General features: G+C 42.2%; 1 protein-coding gene across 1 annotated transcript in view; it reads right to left on the bottom strand.

The window, feature by feature from the left end:
* Positions 1-4683: 4683 nt before the first annotated feature.
* gtf2f2a (general transcription factor IIF, polypeptide 2a) overlaps positions 4684-23815 on the bottom strand; it is a 115850-nt gene continuing 96718 nt past the window's right edge. The window contains exons 8-9 of the mRNA XM_060833354.1: positions 8662-8805; positions 4684-5113 (exon numbers count right to left, since the gene is read on the bottom strand). Of these exons, the coding sequence (XP_060689337.1) occupies positions 4994-5113; positions 8662-8805 (264 nt within the window). The 3' untranslated portion in view covers positions 4684-4993. The remainder of the gene's footprint in view (positions 5114-8661; positions 8806-23815) is intronic.

Here is a 23815-nt window from a genome sequence, read left to right as displayed (position 1 = left end):
AATTCAAATCGTGGTATAATTACCATAAAAATGGTAAATGTTTTCCTACTACAGGTGGTACTTGTCTAATTTGGCAGACCACAAAGTACAAATTTTACTTTGGTGCTCTGATCACTGAAGTCCTTCAAAACATCAATACATTAAGACAAAGACACTCAATTCCACACTGAGTAAAGGCTTCACTGACATGCTGAAATCACATGCCTAATGGATTAATAATTTTCTGGTTGCACACCAAAGCCAGAATTCGATCTGTTTGAAGTGTAAACATCCTAAATCTACACTTACGCAAAGTAGATGAAGTGACTTAGGCGGGAACTGGGTGATCTGTAATGGCATGGATAGCTGGCAGTTCAACTTGATTAAATTTTACCAAGTTGTAGACTAGTTCAATATTAGGTTAGAGCTGGTAAGAGGGCAAGAATTGATTTTTAACAATGCCTTCAGTCTTTGATAATCAAAAGTTGATTTACCAAATTTGCTGCATGACCAACTTTTCATTTTAAAATTCATTTCAAACCGTTAAATGAAATTGAGCCTCCAAAATAGTTAGTCTGGTAAGGCATTAGTTGTTTGACAGACTAACTATAAGTTTTGCCATTTTGTTCACCATTGTCCGGGAGGGCATGAGAGAAATGAGGTTCAGAATTTGGGCATTGAGGAAGCGTTACAGGAATTTGCTATGTCGACTAATTGAATATAGGGATAATGCAGAGGCAGCTGGTTCTTAAGTCTATGTGGTGATCAGTTTTGGTAGATGGGCAGGTCCTGATGGTCTTGTATAGTCTAGGTACTGAGAACAGTGGGTGCTTAAACCAGTTGATCAGTCTTCAGGACTGCATGCCTTAAACCTGAAAATAGGTTGGGTGATGAAAAAGTGATTGTATCAATGGTGCAAAAGCATCAAAGGTGGCAATTATGATACAAATGTGGTAGTGAACAAGGTCCAAAGGCAACAGACAAGTAGCAGTTTGAAGTCTAGAAATTTTGCCTTATCTGGGACTTGCAAAACCATGATGGCATGCTGCAGAGGACAGCTGTGAATAAAGGTAAATTTACATGGAAGCTTTAACATGGTGAATAGAAGCAGTGAACCTAGTGTTGAGAACGTGAATTGAGAGGGAGATTGAAATCAAATTACCTTGGAGCAATGCATAGAGTAGGAATGCAATGAAGGTGTGATGAGAATTTTAAAGAATGGTGAGAATTTTGTGGCAATTGGGTGAAACAATTCATTCAGCATAGTTTAAAATTCATAAACTACCTGTCACAAAACTGGCTAAGGTGTTTGCATGATAGGAATTTCTGCTGTTGTGACCATGAACCTTGTCATTCAGGTGCAAGAATAAATGTAAATCAAATACCAGACCAAATTATACCAATACATATGTACATGTAAAAACAATATGTACTTACCATGTGGAGGATTGCTCAGTCACTTTTACAACTGAGATCTAAACCTTGGAGGACATGCTGCTTGTAATCTTTAGTGCCTATTAATATCATTTGCTAAATTGAAGGCTAAATATTGATACCATCTGTACTGTCCCCAGAGCTAGCAAATTACTTTAATCTTATTGTGCTATATAAATTTCTTGGCTGATAACTCTATTTTACAGCCAAATAAAATTCCACTATTGGATACTTGTGCCTGTTATTGTTTCATTGTTAAAGTGACAGCACACTTTCCAGTATTAACTTCCTAAATCCATTCCATCACTGGTGTTTGCTCCATATAATATGGTGCAACAACCTTTGCCATTGAGTCTGTGTTGAAATCAACTTCTCTTGTCAATGATTTACTCAGTTCATGGCTTTTTACATGGTATGGTTGTTAAAGCATCCAAGTCCAGTAACCGTAAGGTGTTCGTATTACCTTCAAAAGCAGTTTTGTTGCTTAAAATAGCTTATACTGTTGGTTGGCACTGGGTATGTATTAGATCACAATTCAATCCTAGGGGTTGTACTCTGGCAATATTAAGGTACCAGAAATTGGCTGGGGGAAGGCAACTTGTTGGTACTAAATGGGAACATTTAAGACTGTTAAATATTCATGGTGCCATGCAGTGCAGAAGACTGATTTTTTACAATTACCCTGCAGATACTTTTAAAGAAACTTAATCAAGATCACTTATGAATGTTACTGCATTTGCTTCTACCAGCTTTTAGGCAGTTCAGTTTATAGTAAAACTTGCTCAAGACTGAGTGATGTACCATTGAACTTGTAGTATAGACAGTACAGGAACAGTATAGTGCTCATGAGTATCTAAGGTACATAGAATCGTGCAAAAAAAAAAGTTGTGCTGTACCTTTTCATATCCTGAGCAGACTTGGTATTGTCAGACACATGAATTCACAGCAGGAGGTGGCCGCTCGGCCCCTCCATCCTGCTTCAGGGTACGATAACCTGACTGATCTATATTGTTGCCTACAATGATCTTTCTGTCTCTAGAATATTTTAGAGTTCAACCTTGAGACAGTGGAAGTAGAGTTCCAAAGACCAATGAACCTTATTGGAAAATTCTTCATCCCTTAAAAAGAAAGGGAGGTCACTAAGTGCACAGAAAGTAGAGGACAAAATATGAGCAATTCTATGAAAGTTAAATTTCTGTCTTGTGTAGGTTGCTTTTTCACTACAAGCCATAATTGCTTTACAATACCATTCTGCATTTCATTTCTTTTCTGAATACGTGAGCCTTGATCTTCCATTCAGCAGTCAGGCAGAGTACAGTGCTGTGCACATGTAACTACTGATCCTAGTTCAAGCAGATGTAAACATTGCGCAGATTCTAATTTAGGAGCAGTGAAAGTATGGTCCAGGGTTCCGACAAGATGAACCCCCCACCCTCCGTGGCAGTTGCTCCTGTGTCTTAATGTCCAATGGCTACAGGCCTGACTTTCCACCATTAAATAAAATCAAACTACTGCAGCTGCTTGAAATGTGAAACAAACAAATTGCTATAGAAAATCAGCAAGTCCAACAACTGTGGAGAGAATCTGAATCCAGCGACCCTTCAGACTATTTTCTAAAGCTTGTTATTTTAATGAAGATACTAAAAATAAGTGATTTACCAAGGTCTGTACACCTGCAGAAGTCTCATCCACTTGGATTCAACAGGTCCTCTAATTTCATGTTTGTATTTGTTAGTTATGCAAAGTTTTGGATCCAAGGATTTTTACACGACCTTGTCCTCACTGGAAACATCTCCTCTTTCATGATATTTACTTGTAATTTCTAGTCTGTACTGTACTGTAGTGCACCACCATCATTTTGAAAATGTTAAATTGCAGTTTTGTTTCTACAACTGAGTGACTTGATGCCTTACCAACATTTATCAATGATTTTAAAATGAGGCTTGCTGATCCTTAGTTATTTGAACAACCTGGTGTGCAATAATTGCTGTTTTCTTAGATTAAAACAGCTTTTCAAAAAAAAATCAATTGACAGGAGAAGAAATAAATTATGAACAACCTACCTCCAGAATGTTTGATCAATTAGGAACAAAACTGGACAGCCTCACAACTTGTGTGGATTATAATATGACTTGATTCACCCTCCCCTATTCCTTCTTCACTGTATGCAGCCAGCATTAAACCTGCTGCTGACTGGTGCTCTGTTCCTCAAGAGGGGCCCTATGCTGTGTAAGGCTAATGCCAATCTCTACTTGTAGAACACCAGTATACTGTGGGATGGTAGTATTCCCCACCTCCAGACTTCCTAGATTCAAGTCCCTTCTGTTCTAGAGGTGGTTAACAGCCTGAGTTCCCCTGCTGATCAGAGGGCACTGCAGTGTAGCCCAGACGAGCTGGAGTGAGAGATTTGAGGTTCAACAAGCTCCTAAGAGGTCAAAGTGAGGGTGAATAATTCACAACCACCTTCCAGAATTTTGATCCCCTGAGTGTTGACCTTATAAAAATTAATAAAATCATGAGGGGCATGGATAGGTGAATAGTATTTTTTCTAGGACAGTCCAAATCTATTCAGCATTAAGTTCAAAGTGATGGAGGAAAGATTTAAAAGGACCTGAGGGTAACCTTTTCATTCCGAGAGAGGTGTGTATACGATTTGGACTAAAAGGGTCTGTTTCCATGCTCTATGACTCTGTTATTACCTGTTATGTCTGTGTGTCATTAACCAATACGACGACTGAGGCCTATGGAATTCAATATCCCTGGATGTACACAGCCATTTTTGTTACCAACGAATCTGTTGTCATTTTGATGCCTCTGTACATACCTCAGTAATTTTGTGATGGAGGACATTGAGTATTCTGGCAGACTTCTAACCAGTAATCATTGGCACACTGACTAAGCTGCACAAAGCTCAAACTAGCAACAAAGTTCAAGTCTCGTCTGTTCCCAGTCTATGATGCCAGGCAGGAGGTCAAGGCTTCACGGTCTGCACCCACTTGTGTTAGAATGCCCAGTAAGAAAAGATATTCTGATTTAGGGATTCTTAGAACAATGTATTCTCTAACTGTATCAAAGACCATATATTCATTCTTTTGCAGAATATTTGCAACTCAAAAACATGTATTGGTTCAATCCCTGACTAAGCACATGCAAATAGCTTGAACAAAAGTCTTTGCAAAAGTGGCCTTTTGTTATTTTTACCATTTGTAAAATCTGTGCACAGTGACTGATTTACAGAGTGAACAGCAACACCCACAATAACACATCTCAATTGTTTCAATACAATATTTTATTAACAGTACAAATATGCTCCTCCTGAATTCATCTTTCCATGTCAAAATACTTGAAAGATACAAAGCATTTCCTTGTTCCAAATAAAAACAAATTATTTACGGACATTTTCACTTTCAAAATAGGATGCCACAAAAAACATTCTGGCTTTTGAGAAAGGATAAACAAAGCTCTACTGTCTTGCTCAGTTCTTAGTGACTGATAACCAAGTCTATACCTTGGAACGTTTGACTTGTTTGGAATTTCTGCAGCAGCTAACTTGCTCAGCAGTTCCAAAGGCTCTGATGTACTATTCGCTTTTGTCTTCATTTTGATAGTGTCGATACTCTGGCTTTAACTCCCAGGTATTCTTGTGAGTGCCTTTCACATTGTAGATACCAATTTCTCTCAAAATTTCCTTTAGATAGGTCTGTGGGTAAGGGAGGAAATCAGAAAACAATTAAATTGGAGAGTCAAGGTTGTGTATCGTGTACACTATCATAACATACCAAGGCGCCTTTGTCCTAAACTGCAGCCTTTACCATCCAAAAAGGACAAGGGCAGCAGATACATGGGAATGCCACTACCTTTGAATTTCCTTCCAAACCAATCACGATCCTGATTTGGAAATATCTTACTTTCAAATCTGAGTCAAACCTCAGAACTCACTTCTCTGAAAGCACTGTGGAGGTACCTATGCCTCAAAGGACAGCAGCAGCTCAAGAAGGCAGCTCTCCACCATCTTTCTAAAGGTAAGCTCAGTTATGTGATTACTTTGTCTTTTTTCACTGAGAAAGGTATGAGAAATCTCCCAGAAAGAGAGGCTCAAAGGGAGTAGAGTATGAGGAATTGAAGCAAGTTTGCATTAGTAGAAAGGCTTTCTTGGAGAAATGAATGTCCCCTGGGACCTGATATTCGATGTTGCAGAATGTTGAAAGAGGTCACAAAAGCAGAAGGTTACAAATATTAAGCCAATATTTAAGATGTGAGAGTGAAAGAAATGGGGAAGTGCAGACCCATCAGCCTTTTATTAGTAGTAGTGCAAATGCTAGAATTTATTGTAAAGGATGGGATAGTTTGGACATGAGCGAATCAAATATTTTATAGTTTGCAGATGACACAACGTTGGGCCCCGAAAGTCCTTGCAGCAGATTTGGTGGGGGGGGGGGGGGGGGGGGGGGGGGGGGAGTCTAGGGAGGGCATTATAGAGAATTGGGATGAAGGTAGAACTTGCACATGCTTTTGGAATGAGGTTTCACAAAAGACGAAAGATAATGGAACATAGTTTCCTCCTAAAATGTTCCCCCTCCCCCAACCTCCAAACTCACTAAGCTCTATTGAAAGAAACATGGAGGATAAGGCCATCTATGTCATTATAAGGGGCGAATCAGAGCTGAGGAAAAGTACAACCAACTGGGATTATTTTCACAGGTTAAACAGCGACTTGAAGAAGATTCTGAAAATAGAACCGGGGGTGAAAACAGAAATAATTGCCAAATCAGAGACAAGCAGGGAATAGGTTCAGGAAAATCACAGGAACAGGGTAAAGTAGCAACATTTTCCCCACACTGTATTACTAAAATATGAAACAAGTAGCTATTTAATCAGACTAGGAAAGAAGAATTGAATGAGTGGTTGACAAGAAACTAAAGAGTCAAATTGGACTCGAAATGCTAACTGGAACCAGCAACCTGAAACAAGGGGAGCAAAACCAAATACATTCCAACCAACACTGTATAGCAGTGCTTCATAGGAGGTTCCACAGCCCTGAGGATGTCACTTAGAAGGGGTATGAAACATCTGCAAATCCAAATTCCCAGCTTGGCAAACATACCCACAACAACTGCAACAGGTTCCCAAGCTACACATCTTGACACAAACCTTGAATGTTTCTCTCACTACAGATGCTGCCAGATCTGCTGAGTTTGCCCAGCATTGTTTTCCTCAGATCAGCCTCCGCAGTATTTTGCTTTTAATATTAATAAAGCACAAAGGGGAACGGCAGTGATACGTTTGAACAAATGGCTCCAATGTAAGGGCTAGCAACACGTGATGGGATGAAGAACTACCTTCTGAGCTGTGATTCATGTTCCAATAGACAGCCATGAAGAACAACTCCAGCTGACACAAGATATCGTTCAGGGCAGACCAGCATTACAAATACTACACACACACAGCCAAACAAACGTTACATTTTCAAGTGTAAATGAGATGTTGCAACAGACGAATTCAGGAACACTTTCAAAGTTAGGCCATGACTCACAGCTATAAACACCGGCATTCATTAGAAAATAAATGCTCACAACAATTATACAGAATTACAGTCTACTTCTGATCATTCTGAATCAAAACATTTAGGGTAAGTAACACTGAATTAATGGGAATTACACAGCAACGTGGGAATTGAATGAAGTGCTTTTGGATTAAGAGGCTTTGGTTGCAGTGTACGCAGTACAGCCAAAATCTTTTGTATATTGTTGCTCAATATTCATCTCTGAGGCAACATAGCTGAAAGAATAAGTAAGTACAGTCCTTATGTGCTTACCAGATAGGAATTCATAAAATCAAACATTCCACTAGATTTCACCCACTCGAATCAAGTTACTATCCCACACCATGGGTAATATCCATCCTGTACAGACATTAGCTCCCATCCTCCAACTTGCTCAAATGTAGAATTATACTGCCTGTGTTTAAACCTTCCACAAACTCATCTCTTTCTTCTCCTATTGCTCTGCACTGACTCACTGACTCCAGTTTCTAATACATCTGACCACTTTATGCCAACTATACTTCCAACAGCCTAGGTCTGAATTCTCTCCCTAAACTGCCCTACATTCCCCTCTATGACCAATCTTGTCAGCCCTCTCACCTTTTCTTTCCCTGAATGAAGTGCTGGTTTTTATACACACCTCAGAGTGGTCATTTAGGATGGTATGGGGAAATACTCGAAACTTGGGGAAAAACAGCGGCATGAACTGGATCACTCTTCGAAAGAGCCGGCAATGATTCAATCAGCTAAATGACCTCTTTTAGTGTTCTATGTATAAACACAAGCTGTCACCATTTTCTTTGCTTGATTCCTGCTGTACTGACCATAGCCACCCGTGGCACAAGAATTTTCTACAGTACAGTCACTGAGTCCCAATTCAGTTAGCAGCTCCCGAACATTAATCCTGAATTGGAAACATGTGGCACACATAGTTAATGGAAAATCTTTACTTCCAAATGGGTGGTGCAATGGTAATGATTCTACCTCTGAACCAGAACGGCCAGATTAAAGTTCCTCCTGCCCTGGATGTACACCACAGCATTTCCAAACAGGTCAATTCAACTAATCTTTGGTCCCTTTTGGTGAAGTTGCTGCACAGCGTTTCAAATGTACAACCTCGATAGTGCGGAGATGAATTGGAAAGGTTTGGAAAGCAAGATCAAAAGGTTTTTTTAAAAAAAATTAACCTATTCTGACAGGTTATAAACACCTCACTGGCAGGTGCGACTTGGACCCAGACCTTCTGATCCAGAGGTAGGGACACTATCACAGCACCACAACAGTAAATGATCTTGAGTGAGAATTTCAGTTCAATTTATCTTCGCTGTACTTGCTTACTGCTTCCAAATTAAACTATTATTATTTCTTGTCACAAACTGTTGGGGAAATTTATACAAGTTAAGGATAAGTTTATTGTGCTGTCATATGAGCTTTATGTGCTGTTAACTCAGGCAGGAGAGGTGATACGTGCATTGTGGAGTGCAAAAACAAATTCACTATTTCATCTGATAGCTACAACTCATTGTGAAGCTTCATGCTGCTTAGGATATATTAATGCAAGACCATTCAGCAACAAACATCCCAAACAAAATGTCCATGTGCCTCTAATTGAGGCTGCTATTGAAGAAGCGTCAATTTGTCAAACACTTTAAATCCACCAGATGGCACTGGTGGACTTTGAGCTGCACATATTCCCTTTTACTTACAACTGGCTGCTTAGTAATGTCCACCAGGTCCTTGATGTTGTAGTACTGGTGCTTCTCAAAGGCTGAAAACAGCATATCCAGTACTTGCTGCCTGTCAGCACGGGCACGTTTCCCATCTTCCTTCTTCTTCCTCTCGTATTCAATCTAATGGAAAGCACAATATTAGAAAATGAGTGCTCAAACTGTTTTTGTTTATTCTTTCATGGGATGAAGGTGTCACTGGCTGGGCCAGGTTTAATCTCCATTGGGCAGTTAAGAGTCAGCAACAGGGCTGTAGGTCTGGAGTCACACCGGCCAAACCAGGGAAGGTTCCTTCCCTAAAAAGATATTTGTGAACCGGATGGGTTTTTCCAACAACAATAGATTACATTCATCATTAGACTCAATTCCAGATTTTTATTGAATTCAAATCCCACCAGATGGTGGAATCCCCAGAATATGACCCGGATCTCTGGATTAACCATCTAGTGTTGAAACCACTAAACCATCATATCTCTGAACACAGCAGGAACCTTTTCAGGGAAACAAGCAAAGGCCACTGCATTTCACTCTTACAACACAACAATGAATGAGACAAGGAGAGGGAGCTGCCCAGTGTTACTAACACAAGGATATATTCTTATTCTTTCTTGCGCGCCACCCCCACCCCTTCAAGATTTGCTCATTCTCCAATGTTCCCACAAGTGATGACCATGACGAGGTCTCTACCAAGGCCTCTCTGAAATGGCTCCACAGAGAACCCCCCAATGTGCAGCTCCTGAGCTGTCTCTGGAAGAAGGCAGCCTGCTGTCTGCACTGCAGCAAATGAACAGACCACGGAGGGCGTCGCTGGGACAGCTGGAAAGGTAACTGTTAGCAGAATCCGAGCTTGTCCGATTTCAACAATTTATTTCCTTAAATCTCCTTTCCCTGTTTTTTTTACTTCAACTTATTAAAGAATCGCTGTCTATTGCTTCTGACCACCTTGCCCAGCAAGCTGTTGTTCAGGTGGGAACCCCTGCCTGTAAGATGGACATGCAGCAGCTCAGCGAAAGCTTGTCCTCACTCAATATCCACAGAGACAGGTTCATCAGCAGCCCTGCCGACAGGCTAGCGATCAGTAGTGAGGGGGAGGGTACCTCCCCTTAACGAGGCCAAGTGAGGCTACACGTCGCAGCGAGATCTTACTGTCTGCTGGACAGCTGCCTGGCTGACTTATCTGGCTGAAGCCATGCACAGACACTGTCTAAGATCAAGACGGCTGTGTCAGGAAGCACTTGGAAAGAGGCCAGACATTAGCCTTTTTTTCCCCGAATTTGTATTCAATTTTGTTAGAATATGAAAGGCGAAACAAAGTGAAGAACTGACTGAATCCAATGTGCTCGACTGTCACGTGATCTCTATGGAAAGTCTGCATTCTCGATTCAGTGTTCTATTACCAACACTTGTGGTCCAGATAACCTCCTGTCAGCGTCAACAACTATCATTCCTGCTGCACCACACCAGTTTCTCAATCCTATTTGCTCCCAGTGTCCTGTGGTCAAATAACTAGTGGAACAAGAACTAAATGTGTGACATGATACTAAACTAAGGTAGATCAGTACGGAAATGTGGATATGGGGAATGTCAAATCAGATAAAATCCTTTTGAATGGTAGAGCAGAGCCAAGCAGCTGAACAACCCATACCTGATCTCATTTCTTATGGAGTCATCCAGCACAGAGATTGATAGATTCTTGATGTCACGAGGAATTAAGGGCTACGGGGAGAATGCTGGTAAGTGGAGTTGAAATGCCCATCAGCCATGACTGAATGGCGGAGTGGACTCGATGGGCTGAATGGCCTTACTTCCACTCCTATGTCTTATGGCCTTATAGAAACAAAACCTTCGGCCCAACCAGTCCATGCCGACCCAAACTAAACTAGTCCCCTCTGCCTGCGCTTGGCCAATGTCTCTATGAACATTTCCAATTCATGAACTTATCCAAATGTCTTTGAAAGACTAAGTCAGCACTTCCTCTGGCAGTTCATTCCACACACAAACCACTCTCTGTGTAAAAAGAATTGCTCCTCATATCCTTGTTAAAACTTTCTCCTTTCACCATAAGAATATTCCCCCTGGTTTTGAACTCCCCCACCCGAGGGAAAAGACCTCTGCTAATCACCTTATCCATGCCCCTTATGATTTCATAAAGATCTCCAAGGTCACCCCTCGACCTCCTACACTCCAGTGAAAGAAAAATCCCAGTCTTTCCAGGCTCTCTTTATATCTTTAACCCTCCATTCCCACTTATGCTCTTATTAAATAAACATAAAGAAATCGGAAATGAGAGAGTAAAACATTAGAGTGGATGACAGCTTTAGGTCTCAAATAAACTTTTTTAAAATTCAAAAACACAATAATTTGAACACACACACACACACACACACACACACACACACACACACACACACACATTCAACTTGGAGGGTATTAACCATGCTCAATCATGGCCGAGAGATGGTCAGGTCTGGGAAGATAATGTGCTAAGGCCCTAAGGTTATAAAGGTGCACAGGAGAGGGTAGGGAGAGAGGTCAAAAAGAACTGCCTCAGTGAAAAAGGATGAAATTACTTGCATAACAAGAGTAAATCCCAGCGGTTAGCATGCAGTGGCAATTTTGTGGGTCTAACTAAATCACACAAAATGACAAACTATAGCAGGAGATGTGTACCAGCTTCCTGGTATCGGTGAAATAGCAGACTGTATAAAGGCGGAGTATAATCATGCATGTAGCAAAGGCAGAACCACATACCTGGGGAGTTTTAGGTGTAGATTGCGATAGGCAAAGCCACACATATCAAAAAGATAATGAAATTCCTTGGTGCGTCTCTAGGTTTCTGCAGCAAAATGCTCCAGTGCCGACAAAGGGGCTGGCCGCCTTAGAATCATTACAGAATCCCTACAACATGGAAGATGGCCATTCGGCCCAAGGGGTCTGCACCAACCCTCCAAACAGTACTCACCCTACCCGAGATCTGTGACCCTGCATTTCCCATGTAATCCACCTAACCCGCACATCCATGGACACAATTGACAATTTAGCATTGCCAATCCACCTAACCAGATTTGGGAATACATGGCAAGATTGATTTATTTAACAGCCAAATATCACATGAACATTTATTCGAGCGCGATTGTGAAAAGATCGCATTAAACAGTATAAGGAAGAAATGCAAAGCAGTTGCTATGATTCCAGATTTAAGAAAGACAGCCTTCAGCAGAGTATGCTAGAGGTGGTCCATAGTAAACCTAGAAATGCTTTCAAAAAGTACAATGACAGTTAATATGTGAGTTGTATTCCAAAAAAGAACCAGTTATACACAGCAGGTATTTGCACCTAAACAGCCAAGAGTTCGACCCAATAAAAAGAAAACCTAACTCCTCAGTTGTCCTTGGGTTAAGAGACAACAAAATTAAAATAAAAGGAATACAATGATAATAGATTTTGGAAAATGTAAAAGGTGCCAAGAACAACAAAGGATTTCAAGACAGTGAGAGCTACAAAAAGGAATATGAATATTGTAAATCAACATTAAAAGATTTACAATAACATTAGGAAAAAAAAAGTACAGGCATGAGCAGTGTGGGTCCACAAAAGTCTTCTAATGATGTTTTTGCAAATGGAAATAAAAGTATTGGGCATGCTGAATAATGACTTTGCATCAGTATTTAATGCAGAGGAAGAGATCAATATGAAAAACAAAGACATTTACACAGCACCTTTTCTAAGAGGTAGCAAAATGTTTCACAGCCAATGAAGTAATTTTGAAAAGAAGTCACTGTTGTACGTGGGAAACATAGCAGCAAAGCAAGCTTCCACAGACAATGTGATGTACAGATAATCTGTTGGTATTGACCGCACACATTGATGTTCTTCAAAATAGTGCACAGGGACCTTTCACACCCAACTGAGGGGCACACATGATTAATGTATCAACTGAAAGCATGACACTGCCAACAGTGCTCGCTCACTAACACTCTGAAATGTTAACGTTGATGTTTGTGTACATAACTTTATGGCTCAGAGACATGAGGACCGTGCCTTACACATGCGGATGTCTCCTGGAGACTCATCAAAATTATCATAAGCAAAATAAGCTGTTGAAGAGAATAATGGCTCCTTGGAATGTCTAGGACTTAGGGCATCTAGGGACACAGCAACTAGAGTAGGCCCAGTAAGCACCCTACCCCACTCCCAGAGTTTACACACTAATTGACCTGCATGTAGACAAGGGCAAAAAGATACAGCATGAACATTCATACACACACACACACACACACACACACACACACACACACACACCATATCCCTGTCACCTGTAAATAAGTACAGTACCTGTTTCTTTATGAGCACTAACCTGGGCACTCTCTTCACAACAACACATCACATCATGAGTGTTCAAATATTGCCATTTAGTTTGGGACAGTCCATGATAACTAGTCCATTTGAAAAAGGGATCCTTCACCCAAAAATATCTGAGAGATGGTGATCATCATCAAAAAACATTGAATCGCTGAGCCTCCAAAAGAACTTGTATTTATGCAGCACTTACATAACAGAGTCCACCCGGGCATTATAAAAGTTGACATCTCGTCATGTAAGATATTACAGTAGACGATCAAAATATTGTGAAGAGGTAGACTTAAAGGAATCCACTAAAGGGAGTGAGGGAAAGAGGGGGCAAGGAATGTGTTGAACAGAAACGGTGATGAGGTCACTCCAGAGATCCTCATGGGACACTGACAGCCTCACCCTGCATATCCCTACACAGCATTACTCAGTCAACTCCCTAACCAGGTCAATAATTTGCTGACAATTTAGCTTAAAAGCTTTTAGAAACACAAGATTTAATCTGTCATTCAATGAGCTCGTAGCTGATATGAGAGTGATCTGAACTCCTTTTTCCTGTCTGCTTCTAATAGCCCAGAACTCTCTTGCCTGGCCAAAACATCCAACTCTAGCTTGAATCAATTCGACAGGAAGGCCTCGGGAAGGGAATTACAGACTAATGATCTTCAGAGAAAACAGAAAGGTTACAGGAAAACATGACACACTTTATCAAGTGCCTTCCAGAAGTTCATATAAATAGTATCTAGAGACACTCTTTAGTCAGCTCTTCAGCAGGAATATAATTTCTACATTACAAATCCATGCTGGCTTTCTCTGATTGGCAGGATATTGTCAAAGTGTTCAGTTTATCCACCCCAACCTGGGCGTTTTACTGACAATGTTTTATTTATAACTGGTCTCTGCTTTTCCTGTTGAGAGAGTGGTGCTGGAAAAGTACAGCAGGTCAGGCAGCATCCAAGGAGCAGGAAAATCGATGTTTCAGGCATAAGCCCTTCATCAGGAATGAGGCTGGGAGCCTTATAGGTGGAGATAAATGGGAGGGGAGTAGGGCTGGGGTAAAGTAGCTGAGAGTGCGAGTGGTGGATGGAGGCAGGGGTAATGGTGATAGGTCAGAGGGGAGGGTGGAGCAGATAAGTGGGAAAGGGGATGGACAGATGGGACAGGTCATGAAAGTAGTGCTGAGCTGGAAAGTTGGATGTGAGATAAGATTGCGGGGCGGGGGTGGGGGTGGGGGGGGGGGGGGGGGGGAGGGAAAATGGAGAAACTGATGAAATCCACATTGATGCCATGGGGTTGGAGGGTCCTGAGGCGGAAGATGAGGCGTTCTTCCTCCAGGTGTCAGGTGGTAAGGGAGTGGTGATGGAAGAGGCCCAGGAGCTGCATGTCCTTGGCAGAATGGTAGAGGGAGGTCAAGTGTTCAGCCATGGGGTGGTGGGGTTGGTTTGTGCGGGTGTCCCGGAGATGTTCTCTGAAGTGCTCTGCGAGTAGGTGCCCTGTCTCCCCGATATAGAGGAGACCGCATCGGGAGCAATGAATACAGTAAAAGACATGGGTGAAAGTGCAGCTGTAACTTTGAGGGATGTGGAAGGCTCTTTTGGGGCCTTGGACGGAGCTGGGTGTGTGTGTGTGTGTGTGTGTGTGTATGGTTTTGCAATTCCTGCAGTGCAGGGGAAGGTGGGTTGGTGAGGGGTGTGGACCTGACAAGCCCCTCGAGAGGTGGTCTCCATCCACTTTCTTTTAAAGACGGATCCTTCAGGAGTAAAATCAGGCAACATTTCAACACATGAAGGGTAGGAGGGGGGCTTGGAGCTTTCTTTGACAATTGGCGATATTTGCTGGCTTAATTGTTAATTCCGACGTTAGCAGATTTTTATTAATCAAAAAGTATTTAAGGGATAGGAGGGGGAAAAAAGGGTACTATAAGAACCACCAAGCAGCACTTGCTTAGCAATAATCTGCTCACTGATGCTGAGTTTTGGTCCCGCCAGAGCCATTTTGCTCTTCACCTCATTACAGCACTCACTAGTCGAAACGTGGACTGAAAAGCAGAAGTCCCAAGGTGGTGAGGGTGAGAGTGACTGCCCTTGAACTCAAGGCCACATTAAACAGAGTGCGGCTTAAAAAGCCCAAGCAAGACTAGAGTCAGTGGCACAGGCACAGAATGCTGGGGAAATTCACTAGGTCTGGCAGCATCTGTGAAGAGAGAGAAATGGAGTTCACATTTCAACTCACTTTCAGAATGAAGAGCAATGCGAATCAGGGGGAAAAACTCTCCTTGGGCTAAAATGTTTGTAGCTGTTGGAGCTCATTTTAATTTATGGACTTCACTCCAGGTACCTCAAGGTTCTTGGCCTAACCACCTTCATAAGAACATAATAGATAGGAGCGGATGTCTGCCATTCAGCATACTGAGTCTGCTCCATGATTCAGTGAGATTATGGCCAGTCTGCAAACCCACAACTCAACTTCCTGCCCGATCCACAGAACTCTAGATTCCTTTACTGATTAAAAATAGATTTAATGACTCAGCCTCGACAGCTCTTCATGGTAACTAATTCCACAGAATCATTACCTCCTGAGAGAAGAAAATTCTTTGTCTCTATCTAACTGGTTTTAGACACACCCACAAGGGGAAACGTTTCCCAACATCTACCCTCTTGAGTCCCCTAAACATTTTGTGCGTTTCAATATGGTCACTTCTCAATCTTCTAAACTCAAATAGGAATTGAAGGCCAATCTATTCAATATCCCCTCATGAGAAAATCCCTCCATACCAGAGATCAATGTAAAAAACGTTCTCTGGACTATTTCTAATGCCAATATATCTTTCCGTTGTTGAGGGGACCAAAACTACGTGTGGTCTGATTAGTGCCTTGTATAGTTTCAGCAAGGCTTCCCTATCGTTATACCGTATAGTGTCAGCAAGCCTTCCCTATCGTTATACCGTATAGTGTCAGCAAGCCTGCCCTATCGTTATACCGTACAGTGTCAGCAAGCCTGCCCTATCGTTATACTGTATAGTGTCAGCAAGCCTGCCCTATCGTTATACCGTATAGTGTCAGCAAGCCTGCCCTATCGTTATACCGTATAGTGTCAGCAAGCCTTCCCTATCGTTATACCGTACAGTGTCAGCAAGCCTTCCCTATCGTTATACTGTATAGTGTCAGCAAGCCTTCCCTATCGTTATACCGTACAGTGTCAGCAAGCCTTCCCTATCGTTATACCGTATAGTGTCAGCAAGCCTTCCCTATCGTTATACCGTACAGTGTCAGCAAGCCTTCCCTATCGTTATACCGTACAGTGTCAGCAAGCCTGCCCTATCGTTATACCGTACAGTGTCAGCAAGCCTTCCCTATTGTTATACCGTACAGTGTCAGCAAGCCTTCCCTATCGTTATACCGTAGTGTCAGCAAGCCTTCCCTATCGTTATACCGTACAGTGTCAGCAAGCCTTCCCTATTGTTATACCGTACAGTGTCAGCAAGCCTTCCCTATCGTTATACCGTACAGTGTCAGCAAGCCTTCCCTATCGTTATACCGTATAGTGTCAGCAAGCCTTCCCTATCGTTATACCGTACAGTGTCAGCAAGCCTTCCCTATTGTTATACCGTACAGTGTCAGCAAGCCTTCCCTATCGTTATACCGTACAGTGTCAGCAAGCCTTCCCTATCGTTATACCGTACAGTGTCAGCAAGCCTTCCCTATCGTTATACCGTACAGTGTCAGCAAGCCTTCCCTATCGTTATACCGTACAGTGTCAGCAAGCCTTCCCTATCGTTATACCGTACAGTGTCAGCAAGCCTGCCCTATTGTTATACTGTACAGTGTCAGCAAGCCTTCCCTATCGTTATACCGTACAGTGTCAGCAAGCCTGCCCTATTGTTATACTGTACAGTGTCAGCAAGCCTGCCCTATCGTTATACCGTACAGTGTCAGCAAGCCTTCCCTATTGTTATATTGCATTCCCTTTGAAATAAAGGTCAATATTCCATTTCCTTCCCTACTACATGCTGAACTTGGATGTAGCTTTTTTGATTCATGGAGGAGGATTCCCAAATCCCTCTGTGCTGCAGCTTTCTCTATTTAAATAATATTTGATTTCTCTATTCTTCCTGCCAATGTGCATAACCTCACATTTTCCAACATTATATTCCATCTTCCAAGTTTTGCTGATTCAATTAATGCGTTTGTATCTCTCTGTAGACTTTGTGCCATCCTCACTATTCAACCTCCCAACTATTTCTGTGTCACCCAAACCTTTGGAGGGTGTATATTCATTTTTATAATCCACTAATAGTAATTAATATATATTGTAAATAATTGGGGCCCCAGTGTTGACACCTGAGGCACTCCACTAGTTACAAGTTGCCATCCTGAAAATATTTCCCTTCTCCCAACTCTGTCTTCTACTAGTTAGTCAATCCTCTCTTTGTGTTAATGCCTCCCCTATAACACCATGTACTCTTATTATGTAGCCTAATATGCAGTACCCCATTGAATGGCATTTGGAAATCCAAATGCATTACATCTACTGATTTCCCTTTATCTATCCTGCGTGTTACATCCTCAAAAAGCAGTAATAAATTTGTCAGGCATAAGTTCTCCTTCATGAAGCTATCTCAATTGTACTTGTTCATATTATGTATTTTCAAATGTTCTAGGATTATATCCTTTATAACAGACTGGAACATTTTGTCTATGATTGTTGTTAAACTAACTGGCCTGTCTATAATTATGTTTTTCATCTTCCCTTTTGAGTTAAGGTGCTGCAGTGGCTGTTTTTCAATCTACTGGGACTTTTTCCAGAGTCTCAGGATTCTTGGAAAATTATTACCAGTGGGTCCACTATCTCTGTATCTTTAGACCTATTATTTCCCTGGTAGTTTTTCCTCTGCGAATACTTACACAGTATTTATGTTTTTTCTGTTTTTGCTCCTTGATTTTTGCTCTTGGTGTTATGGTGTTCCACAGTCAAGACTGAAGTGAAGGATTTGTTCAGCATCTCTGCTATTTCCTGGCTTCCCAGCCTCATTCTCTAGTGGACCAGTATTCACTTTGGCTTCTCTTTTTTTATATATGAAAGTGTTTGAAGAAACTCTTATTGTCTGTTTTGATATTATTTGCTAAGTTAGGCTTAAATTTATTTCTTCCTCTTGTCTTTTTGTCAATTTTTAAAACTTTCCTGATTTGTGTTCCCCATTAATCTTTGTCACATTGTATGCTATTTCTTCGATTTGATGTGGTCCTTAGCTTTTTGTTTAACCATGGATGGTTTATTTGTTTCCTGAAATCCTCCTTCGTCACTGAGAGATATCTTTCTTGAGTCACAAACAATTATCTTCAATGTCTGTTCAACTATCTTTTCTGCTGAACTCCCTTATCAGTTCGATCTGCTCTCATCTCTTTGTAAATATCCTTACATAGGTTTAGCACAGTTGTTTCCGATCTAAGTTTCTCACTCTCAAACTGAGTGCAAAATTCTACCATGTTGTGGTCACTGTTCTCTGAAGGATACAAAGAACAGTAAAACACAGGAAACAGGCATTTCAGCCCAAGACTGCGCCATCACATGATGCCTTCCTAAACTAAAAACTTTTTGCCTCTATGCAGCCTGTATCCCTGTATTCCCTGTCGATTCATGTATCTGTCCAGATGCCTTTTAAGCACTGCTTTTGTAGCCACCTCCACCACCTCTTCTGGCAGTGCAATCCAAGCACTTACCACTCTGTGTAAAACTTAGCTTGATTCTCACATCTTGTCTAAACTTATCCTCTTTTATCTTAAACCTCTGTCCCCAGTAATCGACACTTCCATTTTGGGAAGACAACTCTTACTATCCACGTCTCCCATCATTTTGTAAACTTCTATCAGATTGCCCCTCATCCTTCAAGTGAAAACAAACTAAGTTTGTCCAATATCTCCTTAAAGCTAATACCCTCCAAACCAGGCAACATCCCGGTAAGCTGCTCCGTGGCTTTCCTAAAGCCTCCATATCCTTCTTGCGAGTGTGGCTACCACAACCCAATATTCTGAATGTGGCTGAAGGAAAGTTCTATACAGCTGCAACATGCCTTGCCAGTTTTTATACTCTATGCCCCAACCAATGAAGGCAGACATACTATGTGCCTTCTTGACCACCTTATCCACTTTTGTTGGCACTTTCAGGGAACTGTTGACCTTTCATCGTAGATTCCCTCTGTAGGTTGATACTACTAAGAGTTCTGCCTTTTACTGCATACTTGCCTCCTGCTTTAGATCTCCAAAATGCATTTGCCTGGATTAAACTCCATCTGTCATTTCTTCACACAAGTCTCTACAACTATCTACATAATGCTGTAGCCTCTGGCAATCCCCCTCACTATCCACAGCTCTCCCCAATCTTAGCCTCATCCATAAACCCACTCATCAGGCTAACTACATTCTCCTCCAAATCATTTATATCTGTTACAAACAACATGGATCCCAGCACTGATCCCCGAGGAACACCACTGGTCCCAGATCTGCAATCTGAAAAACCCCTCCCATATTGCTACTTCCCTATTACAAAGCTAGGTATGTACCTCACCACAGATCCCACGTAACCTGACCTTTTGCATCAGCCTGACAGGAGGTACCTTGTCAAAAAATACCTACCGACCTGCTCTCATCAATTATCTTTGTCAATTCCTCAAAAATCTCCATCAAGGTTTTGAGACACGACCTTCCCTGCTCAAAGCTATGGTGCCTGTCCCTAGTAATTGCAAATTTTTCCAAATGGGATTAAATTCTTTCCCTAAGGAATGTCCCCTAAGGTTTTCCTTGCACTGACTTAAGGCTTACCAACTTGTAATTTCCCAGGTTATCCCTGTTGTCTTTTTTAAACCAGGGAACAATGTTGGCTGTTCTCCAGTCTTCTGGGACCTCTCCTGTGGCTAAAGTGGATACAAAGATTTTATATGAGGGCCCAGCAATTTCCACATCTGCCTCCTTCAGCATTCTGGGATAGATCCCACCAGGTCCAGGAGACTTGTCGATTTTCTTGCTTTTTAAGACTGGCAATGCCACCTCCTTTTTAATGTTGACATGCCCTAGAAAATCAACATACCTTGCCCAAGACTCACCACCCAGCATGTCCTTCTCCTTTGTGAATACTGATGCAAAAATCCTCGGTAAAGACTTCACTGACATCCTCTGGCTCCATGGATAAATTCCCTCCTTTGTCTTTGAATGGACATACCCTTTCCCAAACCTTCCTCTTGCTCCTTGTATATGTATAAATGCCTTGGGATTTTCCTTAATCCCGTTTGCCAAACAAGATTTCACGGTCCCTTTTAGCCCTCTAATTCCTTGTTTGAGTTCTTTCCTGCTATCATTGTATTCGTTGAGGGCTCTGTCAGTCTTCAGTTACCAAATCTTACATATGCCCCTTCAATTACATGGCCAGACTCATTCCCCAAAATAAGGTCTAGTATGGTCCCTTCCCAGTTGTTTCAAATAACCATCCTGGATGTACCTAACAAATTCTCTCCCATCCTAGCCCTGGCACTCAGAAAGTTCCAGTCAATATAGGGGAGGGTAAAATCACCCAACATAACAACCCTGCTGTTTTCACATTTTGCCATAATCAGTCCTCAGATCTGTTCCTCTGTCAATCATTGGCTGTTGGAAAGCCTGTTGGACAAACCCACCAAAGTGACTGCAGCCTTCCTATTCCTGAGCTCTACCTATATAGTCTCGCTGGATAGCCCTCCTAGGTGTCCTCCCTCAGTACAGCTGTGATGCTGTCCCGAATCATTAATGCAATTCCACAAGCTCTTTTACATCGCTCGCCATCTTACTGGAAATAACAAAATTCCAGAACATTAAGCTGCCAGTCTTGTCCCTCTCTCAACCAAACCTCTGTAATAGCTACATCATCATAGTTACATGAATTATACCAAGCTCAAAGTACATCTGGCTGACCCATCATACTCCTTGCATTAAAACAAACACACCTCAGACCGCCAGTCTGCTGTAGGTAACTTCTCCTGGTCTGTTCTTCCCCTTGGTCTTACTGGCTTTCATCTCAGACTCCTCCTCCTCCTCAGTCATTTTATTAGCTGACCAACTGCCCTGGTTCCCTCCCACCTGCCACACAACTATAAATCGCCTGAGTGGCACTAGGCGACCTATTTGCCAGGATGTTAGTGCCCTTTCAGTTTAGATGCAACACGTCTTTCCTTTACAGGTCCTATCTTCCCTGGAAGACATCCAATGATCCACCTATCTGAAGCCCACCCTCCCTCAGCAGCTCCTTAGCCTTTTAACTGTACAATCCTCCTATTCCTAGCCTTACTGACACATGGTACCAGAAGTAATCCCAAGATTACAACCCTACAAGTCCTGCTTTTCAATTCCCCACCTAACTTCCTTTGCACAACCTCATCTCTCTTTCTGCCCACGTCATTGGTATCAATATGCACCACAAATATGGTTCTTTTACTCTGAGATAATGTATTAAAACTGCTTTATTTACATTACCAGGGCAACACGGTGGCTCAGTGGTTAGCACCGCTGCCTCACAGCGCCAGGGACCCGAGTTCGATTCCAGCCTCAGGCGACTGTGTGTGGATTTTGCGCATTCTCCCAGTGCCTGTGTGGATTTCCTCTGAGTGTTCTGGTTTCCTCCCACAATCCAAAGATGTGCAGGTTAGGTGGATTGGCCTTGCTAAATCACCTATAGTGATCAGGGACGTGTAGGCTAGGGGCATTAGTCAGGGGTAAATCCAGGATGGTAAGTTAGGAGAATGGGTTTGGGTGAGTTACTTTTCAGAGGGTTGGTGTGAACTTGTTGGGCCGTAGGGCCTGTTTCTACACTGTAGGGAATCTAATTCTAATTCAAAATTCAAAACTGCCTCACCTTTGGTTAGACCCACAACATATTGGTTTAGGAAACAGATTACCTCACCCAGTGTATTCGCGCCTGCTCACAATGTGAGCACCTTACCTCAAAATATTATCCTGCTTAGCCCTCATAACACTGCACATGGTTGATTTTCAAATAACCATTTAATAACCTTCTGAATGCCTTGATTGCACCTGCCTCTACCACATTCTTAGGCTAGCATTCCATAGAATCTTGACAGTGTGGAAGTGGGCCATTCAGCCCATCAAGCCCACACCGACCCTCCGAAAGACATCTTACTCAGACCCATTACATCCCTGTAACCCTGTATTTCCCATGGTAATCCACCTAGCCTGCACATCCCTGAAGTCTATGGGCAATTTAGCACGGCCAATCCATCTAACCTGTACATCTTTGGATTATGGGAGGAAACTGGCGCACACGGAAGAAACCCACCCTGACACCAGGAGAATGTGCAAACTCTACACAGACAGCCGCCAGAGAATGGAATTGAACCCATGTCCCTGGTGCTGTGAGGCAGCAGTGCTAACACTGAGCCACTGTGCTGCCCTCAACCCGAATCATTTACCGTGTTGAGATTATACTCAGACCACTTATTAACATTTTAAAAAAAACATTATTTGAAATCTGTGCCTCTCATTCTTGAATCTTTTCACAAGAAGAAACATTTCTCCCTACTTAATCTCACCCACATCTCTTTTGATTTTGAATACTTCAATCAGACCCCACACAGCTTCCTTCTCTCGAAGAAGAACAGAACCAGACTAATGGGATGTGTTATCACATTGGGTATCTCTGTCCTGCTCTTCCACATTGTTGGGTAGTTGCCAGTGTTGTATCTGTATTCAAATAGCCTGGCTATGGGGCATGGCATGTTCTGCAGAAGTCTTTGGTACTGTTGCTGGAATGCCATCAAGCCCATAGCGTTTGCAGTATCCGCTGCCTCCTTGTGACATTGGTAAACTGAACAAAATGGCATCCGTGCTGCTGGGATCCCAACGAGGAAATTCAGATCGACCATCCACTTGGCAGTTCTGGCTCAAGGTGGCTACAAATTCCTCAGCAAAGTCTTTTGCATTGATGTGCAGGTCTCCCTCTTCATTGAGGATGGGGATATTTGTGGAGCCTCTTCCTTCAGTTAGTTAGTTCAGTTAATTTACCACCACCATTCACAACTGGATGCGCCAATACTGCAGAGCTCTGACCCTGTATTTGCTTGTGGAATTACTTGGCTCTCCTATTGCACACTGTTTTACATGCATGCTATGGTGTTGTAACCTCACCAGGTTGACACCTTATTTTTAGAGATGTCTGTGCTGCTTCTGGCACACCCTCCTGTGTTCCTCACTGAATCTAAGTTGATGTCTTGGCTTGATGATAATGATATTGTGAAAGATATGCAAAGACTGTAAGCTTAGCTTGCATTAGAATATGATTCTGCTGCTGATCATAGAAATCCTACAGTGCAGGTAGAGACCATTTGGCCCATCGAGTTCACATCGACCCTCCAGAGAGCATTCCACTCAGACCCATATCTCATCCTATCCCTGTAACCCTATATCTCCCATGGCTAATCCAGCCAGCCTGCTCATCCATGACACTATGAAGCAATTTAGTACGGCCAATCCACCTAACTTGCCCATCGAGTCAGACAGCACAGAAACAGACCCTTCAGTTTACACTGAACATAATCCCAAACTAAACTAGCCCCACCTGTCTGTGTTTGGACCTTTGTCCTCCAAACCTTTCCTATTCTGTGTCTTTTAAATGTTGGAACTGTGGCCACCCCCACCACTTCTTCAGAAAGGTCATTCCACATGCAAACCTGTGTAAAAAATCTGGACTGTGGGAGGAAACCCATACAGACAGGGGGAGAATGTGTAAACTCCACACAGATAGT

Source organism: Hemiscyllium ocellatum, chromosome 12 (assembly GCF_020745735.1).
Source record: "Hemiscyllium ocellatum isolate sHemOce1 chromosome 12, sHemOce1.pat.X.cur, whole genome shotgun sequence".
Taxonomy (NCBI): Eukaryota; Metazoa; Chordata; class Chondrichthyes; order Orectolobiformes; family Hemiscylliidae; genus Hemiscyllium; species Hemiscyllium ocellatum.
The sequence above is the reverse complement of the archived record's forward strand: the minus strand, read 5'-3'. Positions and strand labels throughout refer to the sequence as shown.